Consider the following 10,027-nt stretch of genomic DNA (forward strand, 5'->3'; position numbering starts at 1 on the left):
ATATTTTTATTAATTCATGTTTATATGCGTTCATTTTAAAATGTGTTAGCATTTGAAATAAAACCAACATTATAATAATTTTTTTTCTTCCTATTAATATATATTTTATTATATAAATAATATTATCTATTCTATATATTTCTTTTCTTAGAATAAATAGAAAGAAAAAGAAAAAAAAAAAAATTAAGAATGAATATATAAATAAATATAAATATATATATATATTATATATATATATAGTAATATTTTATATAACCTCTCATAGGTTGTAACGTCGTAATAAATTTCTACCAATAAGGGTTTAATTTTTTTTCCTTTTTTTTTTTTTTTTTTTGTAATAAATAATATATATATAAATTAACGTTTTATTATTATAGTTAGAAAAAATTTTAAGAATTAAAAAATAAAAAATATATATATATAAATATATATATATTTTTTTTTTTTTGAGTCGTATGAATATGTTTTTTCCTTTTCTTTTTAATTTTTTTTGTGTTCTTTTTTATTTTTTTATTTTCTTTTTGTAAGAATAATTCTAATTTAATACCAAAAAGGAAAAAAAAAAAAAAAAAAAAAAAATTAGAGAAAAAAATTTTGTTTAATGCATGGGGGGGTTACTGAATAAGAATTATTCAAAATGAACCTTTTTAAAAAATAACAAAATTAAGATAGAAAATTTCTACTTGTTCTATAAAAAATAAATATATATATTAAAAAAAATATATATATATATTTATTTATTTATGTGTATATATAGAGTTATCCGTTTTATTTTTATTTTTATTTATTTTTTTGCGTTTGTGTTATTTAAAATGTTGTGCAATAGTTCTTAAAACGGTTTTGTTCTAACAAGAGTGAACAGAATGATATTTCAATATAAATAAAAAAAAAAAAATAAATAAATAAATATATAAGTATATATATATATATATATATATATATATATATATGTGTAATATAAATTGATATATTTTATCATTTTATTATAATTATTAATTTTTTTTTTTTCTATTTTTTATCATATATTCTTAAAAATATGGTAATATTAGGAGATGAAAAAGAATCATATACGGTAATAATAATAGAAAAATAAGAATTAATATTTAATTACCCCCTGATTATTTTATTTTATTTTATTTTTTTTGTCTTTGATAATTATTAATATATAAAATTATATTTTTCTATTTTAGAGTTATTGCGATAAAAATAATAATATTTTAATTAGTAAACGTAAGACATTAAAAAAAAAAAAAAAAAATACATACATACATACATATATTTATATGTATATATTAATATTTATAGTGTGTATTTTTTTTTTTCTATATATAAATAAATATATATATTAATTTTTATATAACTATTTATAGAAAAAATTGAAGACTTGAAGAAGAGTATAGAAAATTTATTGAATGATAAAAATTCACATAATGAACTGAACCAAATAAAACGTTCGTTGAATGAATTAGATATTTATACAAAAAATAAAAATGTAAGAATTAAATGGAAATATTAAAATGTGTGAATAATTAAATGAATAAATATAAAAGCACATACATATATATATGTATGTATGTATGTTGTTTTTTTTTTTTTTTTTTTTTTATAGGATATATTTAATAATTATAATATAAACGAAAGTTTAAATGACAGTTATAAGGACAAAACGGTACACCAAAAAAAAAAAAAAAATAAACTTATTATATATATATATATATATATATTTATTTATTTATTTATAATATTCTTCACATTAAATGAACATTTTTAATTTCCCATGTTTTTCAGTTTGAAGAATTAAAGAGTCAATTGATAAAACAAAAAAATTTGAATTCTTGTCTGTCATTAAAATTAAAAAGTATACACATAAAATTGAATAGCCTTTTTCTGAAAAAAAATGAGTTCGAAAAAAGTATCAATAATAAAATTAAAGAGATAGAATTACAATTTCTTATAATTCAAAATGCTACTCACGAAAATAAAGTAACGCAATTAAAAAAAATATACATATATATATATATTGTTTAATATTTTGTACTTGTTACATATTTATATGACATATTATATTTTTACTTAAAAAAAATTATCAAAAAAAAAAAAAAAAAATTACTATATTTAGTTGATCATAATTTTATAATATAACTTATTGTTATATTGTTATATTGTTATATTTTATTATTTTTTTTTTTTTTAGGGAGAAACCATATGGACAGACTTAAAAGAACGAGAAAAGGATCTACAAAATTCTGATGAAAATGTTGCCATATATAATAAACATGAAATAGAAAATAATGATAAAAACAAATTGTATAATAATTTTCATAATGAGGAAAAGAATCATTTAAAATCGCTCCTAGAAGAATATTCTAAAACTCTTGAAGTTTATAAGATGGGAAAAATACAATTGGAATTTGAATTAAAATGTTGTAAAGAAAAATTAAATGAAGAAATTGAAAAGAATAATAACTACAATAATAAAATGAAAAGTTATGAAATACATATGGATGTTGTTAAAAATGAAAATTGTAAAAATTTAGAAGAATTAAATGATTTAAAATTACAATTAGAAAAAACTAAAAGTGAAAATAATCAAAATTATGTAAAAAATAAAATCTTAAATGATGAAAAAAATAATTTAGACAAAATTAATAATGACCTAAAAATCAAAATAAAAAATTTCAAAACATTACTAAATGATGCACAAAGTAAAGAATATATATTAAACAATTTTACTCAAAAAATATTTAATATTATAACTTATTTAAAGAATAATGATCAACATAACTTTTTAAATGATAAAATACATAACAAATTTGATATAAATGATGAACAAATATATGTTCAAACCGAATTATATATTGACATCATTTCTTCATCCATAAGAAATCTAATCAATATAAAGAAAACTCTTGAGGTAAAAATGTTTTAGATGTCTTAATAGGACATTCTAAAATTTTAAAATATATATATAAATACATATATATATTTTTTACCTGCATTGTTCATGCAAAATGTATACTATTTACATGTACTGTTCATGCAAAATGGACATAATTTTGATTTATTGATCATTAAAATAAGCAAAGCGATTCACACACACATATATATATATATACATATACATATATATATATAATACATTGCATATGTTATATATTTTTAATTTCTTTTATTAATTTAGGAAAGAAATGTAGAGCTGGAAAAGGTCACACATGAAATCAATGAACTAAGAAAAGAGCTAATATTAAAAAAGAAGAAGTATGAAGAGCTGCGATTAAAAGTGAATCATTTAGAGGGTGTCGAGAGGGACAGTGTGAAAATAAACAGTGAGAAGGAAAAGGGGGAGAAGGTGATATATGAGTTGCGAGAAAAGTTAGATTATGAAGAGAAGATAATAAATGATTTAAAGAAAAAGAATAGTTATCATATATATAAGATGAAAGATTATGAGAAACGAGAGAATAACTTGATTAATGAAATAAATAAGTTGAAGCTTTTTATTGAAGAAAATAAGATGACAGTTGAGAGAGGAAATGAGATGAATAATAAAAAATTAGAAGAAATGAAGAAAAAAAATAAAGAGTTAATAAATAATTTGAATGATATAAGTAATGAATTGAAGAATTGTATAGATCAAGTAAATTCAGTTAGTAGAAATATGGATAATGTAGAAAAAGAAAAAGAAAATATAATAAATGAATTACATATATTAAGAATGAAAAATGATACAATGAGAAAAAGAATAGGAAAGCATGAAGAACAAGAAAAAGTATTAAAATTTAAATTGTATACATTAAATAATAATATAACTGAAAAAAATGAAAAAATAAATGTTATGAATAAGAAATTAAATGATGTTAATGATAAATATAAACATATGGTTGAATGTTTAAATAATTATAAAATTGAATATAAAGAAGAATTAGAAAAAAAAATTGAAAGAATAAATACATTAAAACAGAATTGTTATTATTTAAAAAAAGAATATGATTTAAAAAATAAAGATTTGGAAAAAAATATAGAACATATGAAAAAATTAGAAGATAAATTATCACTTAGTTATGAAGAAAATCAAAAATTGAATGAAGAGATAAAAAGACGTAATTCTTTTATAAAAAATAAAGATAGGAAAATAGATATCTTAACAAATATTGAAAATGAGTTATTAAAAAAAAAAGAAATAAATAATATTAAATTAATAGAGAAGCAAAATGAAATTAAAAACAATGAACAATTATTAAAAGGTATAAAAGACGAAAATGAAAAAATAAATGAACATGTAAAAAAATTACAAAATGAACTAATAAAAAGAGAGTTACAAAATAAAAGTATATTGAAAGATTTAGAATTTTTTAAAAAAGAAAAAGAAGATAAAATCAAGAATTTAGAACTGGATTTATTAGAAAAAAAAAAATGTATTGAAAGTTTGAAAGATGAATTAATAAATATAAAAAAAAAAATGCAAGATAAATTGGACAGGTGTGATGAAATGGATTTATTAAATAACAAGGTTGAAGAATTAAATAAAATCAACAAAACATATGAAAACAACATTATAGAATTGAATAATCAACTAGATGTTATAAAAAAAAAATTAAATAATGAAGAATTATTAAAAGAAGAAGAAAAGAAGAAAAATATTGATATGGTTTATAAAATAAAAGAATATGAAATACAAATTAAAGAAAAAGAAAATGAAATTGACTGTTTAAAAAAAAATGAACAAAATTTACAAGTATTAAAAAATGAAGAATTAAATGAAAAAGAGCTAATGTTGAAAACTAAATTTGATAAAGATATAAATATAATAATGGAAGAATATAACAAAAAAATACAAGAAGAAAAGGATATATTGAATAATAAAATAAAGAATATGGATCAGACGCATAAAAATTATATTGAACAAATACAAGAAGAAAATAAAAAGGAACTTATGAAAATGAAAAATGTATGTGATATGAATATACAATCACAAATGTTAATAAAAGAAAATGAAAAACATATGCAACAAAAAGTAGAAGAATATAAAAATTTATTAAAACAAAAAGATCATGAACTTAAAAATATCATACAAGAATATGATGAAAGAATAGAAATACAAAATAAGGAAATGGAAGATATCATAAATGATTGTGAAGAAAAGTTGAAACAAGCTAAAATAAACAATAAAAAATTAACCAATGCAACGAATGTAGCAAATAATAATAATATTTTGATGGATGAAAATTTAAAAGAAAAAGATAAAAAAATAAATGATTTGATAAAAGATATGGAAAAGAAAAAAGAAGAATTAAATAAGCTAGTTGAAATAAAAACCAAGTTGGAAGGTTCAAATGTCAAAATGCAAAATGAAATGTCTTTGTTAGTAGAAGAAAATAAAAAGTTGAAGGAAGAAATGGGTATGTCTATGAATGCTATAAAAGATATGGAAGAAATCAAAAAGGAGAAGGAGAAATGTGAGGAGGAAATAAAAAAGGAGAAAGAAAAATTCGAAGAGGAAATAAAAAAGGAGAGGGAAAAAATCCATGAGCAAATAAAAAAGGAGAGGGAAAAAATCCATGAGCAAATAAAAAAGGAGAGAGAAAAAAACCAGGAGGAAATAAAAAAGGAGAAAGAAAAAAACCAGGAGGAAATAAAAAAGGAGAAGGAAAAAATCCAGGAGGAAAAAAAAAAGATGAAGGAAGAAAAAAAAAAAGTAGAGGAAAAAAAAATTTATATCGAGACTGAAAAGAAAAAGTTAGAGAAGCAAAAACACCAATTTGAAGAAGAAAAAGAAAGAATGGAAATGTATGTACCTCAAAAAGAGGATAAGAAAAGAAAAGAGAAAAAGAAGAAATGTCATTCGAGTGATAAAGAAGAAAAAGATAACAAGAAAGAAAGAGAAAAAAAAAAATCATCAAATATAATATTTGATGAAGAGTATATAATACAATTAGAAGAATTACGTGACACTGGAGAAAATTGTTTTATATATTTAAAATTATTAAATAAAGAGTTGGATATTATTATAAACAAAATGAAAACAAAAGATGATGCTTTATTAAATGATGCGTTTAATAAAATAAATTTGGCTATAACATCATGGAATATATTCAATGAAGGAACTACAGTGGTAGAAAATAATACACAAGGAGATAATAATATAGAAGGAGATAATAATATAGAAAGAGATAATAATATAGAAAGAGATAATAATACAATGGAGGGAAATATAACTATGGATGAAAATACGACAATCGACGACATGAATGATAAAGAATTATATGAAACATTTAGTGTTGAGACGTATGACATGCTCAAAAAGGAGGTTACTCAAAAAGTCGAATGCATAAAAAAATTAATTGGTTAATTTTATCACAAAGAGGGATATATATATATGTATATATATATATGTATGTATTTAATACTTTTCAATTTATTATTATTATTTTTTTTTTTTAAATAAAATTTAATTTTTAATTTTTAAAAACATTTCCTTTGTTCATAAAAATATAAATAAATATAAATATATATATATATATATATATACATATACATATGTATATTCCCTTTTGTAATGTTTTAAAAAAACAAATGACAAAATGATAATATAATGAAATGGTTATATGAACAAATAAAAAAAAAAATTGTTTTATGAAAAGACAAAGAGGTGAAGGAAAATCAAAATGTAAAGACATATATATATATATATATATATATATATAAAGAAGCACATGGATAGATAAATAAAAACATAAGAACAAATATATATATATATATATATTTATTTTCATAAAAATTCTGAAAAGAGAGGTATGTTGTAGTAATAAAAATTGTTGGTTTGATATTTATTATATAGATGTTTTAAGTATATTTTTGATGATTCCTTTTTAATTTGGCTATGATAATAAATGTCTTCATAGATAGATTTTAATTCTAAGTGATATGCTGCACATAATCTTAAATTATGTGATATGAACATATAGATACATTTAAAAATAAAATCTAATATGAATATAAAAGTGACTAGATAATAGAAATATTCTACATATTCATATAATTGATCACTTGTTTTATAATGCACATAAACAAATAATAATAATGATAATCTTGTAAAGAAATTAATAAATAAAAATAGTATATGATTATTTCTTAAATTATAATTTAGTCTTAAATTTTTCACAAAATTATTTCCTAACATTAAGGTTGATAAGGAAGCTAATCCATGCATGTATTTTGTATTAATATATATAAGTAAAGAAGCGATAGATATAAATCCTTTATAATCTCCTTTGACTGTATTTTTTGTATGCATTTCATTATTATTAAATAAATAATAATCTTCATTTAAATAGTTCATACTGTGTGAAAAAATATTATTATTATTATTATTGTTGTTGTTATTATTATTATGATTATTATTATTATATTCTTTTAGATTAAAAAAGTTTGGTAATTTACTCATATTTTTTTCTTTGATAAAAGGTCTGATAATATATGCTATAAACTGTCGTCCTGATAGAGCACATAGAAAAAAATAAATATTTGCAATAATTTTAAATGAAGGAATAACAGAAAATGTTAGAAAGAAGTAGGAAGCATATTTATCTGGCTGTTTAATATTTCTAAGAAATATTTCGAATACTTCATTGTATACTAATAATAGAAGGAATAGAAATTCTGAGATACATTTAATAAATATAAATAATGTTGATAATAATACTTCAAAAAAAGAAGATAAGAAAATAAATGAAAAGAATGATATGATTGTATTTCCTAATATTATAGAAAAGGAAACAATAAATATGATATTTTTATGTTCAAATAATTTAAAATACATTTTATAATCTGTTAATATTAATTTTAAATAGCTTATATCAAACTTGATATAAAATATATAAAAAACAATAGACATAGCTATTTTGCCTAGACAATATGTGATATATGGAATCATTAATCTTAATTGATTTATATATGATACTTTTAAATTATCATCTAAATAATATCTATATCTTTCATTATTTGAAACATTTGTATACATTAATTTATTCATAATAAATTTCGTACCTATTTTATTCTTTTTTATATTTATTTTTCTATATGCCAAAATATTATTTTCTATTAAACTATCAAAATATTCATTCAAATCATTACTATTGTTATTATATTCATTTATATCTAGCATTGTATTATTTCTATCCTCTTCAAGTTTGGTCGTATTCGATTCTATCATTTTTTTTATATCATCATTGTTGTGTGTGTTGCTGTTATTAGATGCGCGCAAGAGTTTGTTATCATAACATTTATTTGTTTCAAGGAAGTCTTTATTGTTTAAAAGATTATCGTTTGTTATATTGTGGTAGTGAATTTGGTGGTCATTATTTTGGATATATTTCGTTTGGCTGTCGCTCGTTTGGCTATATTTCGTTTGGCTGTCGCTCGTTTGGCTATATTTCTTTTTTCTGTCTCTCGTTTTGCTGTCGCTCGTTTGGCTATATTTCGTTTGGCTATATTTTGTTTGTCTCACATTCGTTTCACTTTGCCGCGTTTGAGTTCCCGCCTTTATATTATTCCCCATTTGGATGTCCTTCAGTTGCACCATTTCCTTATTAGCTTGACCTTTAGAGGCCCTATTCTTATTAATTTCATTTCTTATAGACGATATGGATCGCATTTCCAAGGAATTTCTCAAGGCTCCACTGAACGAAAGGAATGCATTATTATTATATAAAAAAGAGTTCTTTTTTAACAAGGGCATATTTTTTTTTTTGTCTGCATTTTCAAAGTAGGTGTCATAATTCCTAGTTTGTTGAGAGTTGATATATTTATTATTTGTATGATTCTCTGTATGATGAATATTTTTCTTCATCTGTTGAAATATTAGGTTACAATTTTTTATAGCTTTACATTTAATAGGTATAAAACATATATTTTTAATTAGGAGTGGTTGAAAATGGACATTAGAAAAAAAGAATGCAAGAAAATAAAATCTTAGAATCATAAAAGGAATATCTACTAATATAATTCCAATCATCGCTGCATGTTTTTTACAAAAATATATATCTCCTAGATCTAAATTTTTATTATTTTTTTCTCTTACAATTGAAATGATTGGAAATGAATAAGCATTTAAATATAAAGAAAAGGAAATTAAGACCCCTCCTATAATTTTAATCCAAAAATTTGTATTTTTTATAATATATGATAATTTAACTAATGTGAATAATAATTCAAACATATCAAACAAATCAATTACTACATGTAATATTAAATCATTATGAAATAGTTTTTCATTTGATATAGTTATATCATCTTGATATAATTGCTTATATGATTTTATAGATAATGCTGTATATATTAATGTACTTAGATTTAATAGAATAAATATTAAACACTTATTATAATAATCCTTAGTCATATCTGCTAAAAAAAAATCATCATTAAATGCAAAGAAATACATAAATATTATTTTTATTGATATAGAATATACATACAACACCCAACATTTTCCACCCTTCACTGCACTAAATAATTGAGAATTATTAAAAAAAAAATGAATAAATATATATATGTCAAATAAACATAGTAACAATATCAATTTGTTATATTCAAACAAATTATTTTCATCATTATTTTCTTGTTGCATATTTTTTACATTTAAATCATTCAATTTTTTATTATTTAATAGACATATATCATTTGGATATATATATTTATTGAACATATCATGAGATTCTTCGTCAGATAATAAAAAAGGTAGCTCTCTTTCTTCTATCTCATGTTCTTTTTTTATTAGGTTGATATTTAATTTTTAAAGTGATAAATTATGCTCTAGTCAGATAAAAAAAATATATTCCTACTTTTATATATAGATTATTACATATTCATATATTTAAAAACAAATTATAAGATATACAAATATGATAAAATTTTACCTATTCAGGTAAAATATAACAAAAATTAAAAAAAAAAAATACACATATATATAATATATTATATATATATATTATATATATTATATTTTTTTTTTTTTTTTTTTTTTTTTTTT

The 10,027-nt window shown here is 19.7% G+C and overlaps 2 protein-coding genes across 2 annotated transcripts; one reads left to right on the forward strand and one right to left on the reverse strand.

Annotated features, from left to right (window-relative positions):
- Positions 1-1,036: 1,036 nt before the first annotated feature.
- PGSY75_0216700 (hypothetical protein) lies at positions 1,037-6,349 on the forward strand (the record flags this gene model as incomplete). The annotated part of the gene is made up of 7 exons (XM_018783831.1): positions 1,037-1,072; positions 1,191-1,230; positions 1,371-1,492; positions 1,610-1,669; positions 1,789-1,983; positions 2,195-2,914; positions 3,182-6,349. The coding sequence occupies 7 exons, from the start codon at positions 1,037-1,039 to the stop codon at positions 6,347-6,349; spliced, it is 4,341 nt and encodes a 1,446-aa protein (XP_018643821.1).
- A 420-nt stretch (positions 6,350-6,769) lies between these two features.
- On the reverse strand, positions 6,770-9,703 carry PGSY75_0216800 (putative membrane protein; the record flags this gene model as incomplete). The annotated part of the gene is made up of 1 exon (XM_018783832.1): positions 6,770-9,703. The coding sequence occupies one exon, from the start codon at positions 9,701-9,703 to the stop codon at positions 6,770-6,772; it is 2,934 nt and encodes a 977-aa protein (XP_018643822.1).
- Positions 9,704-10,027: the final 324 nt, after the last annotated feature.

Source organism: Plasmodium gaboni, chromosome 2 (genome assembly GCF_001602025.1).
Source record: "Plasmodium gaboni strain SY75 chromosome 2, whole genome shotgun sequence".
Classification (NCBI taxonomy): Eukaryota; Apicomplexa; class Aconoidasida; order Haemosporida; family Plasmodiidae; genus Plasmodium; species Plasmodium gaboni.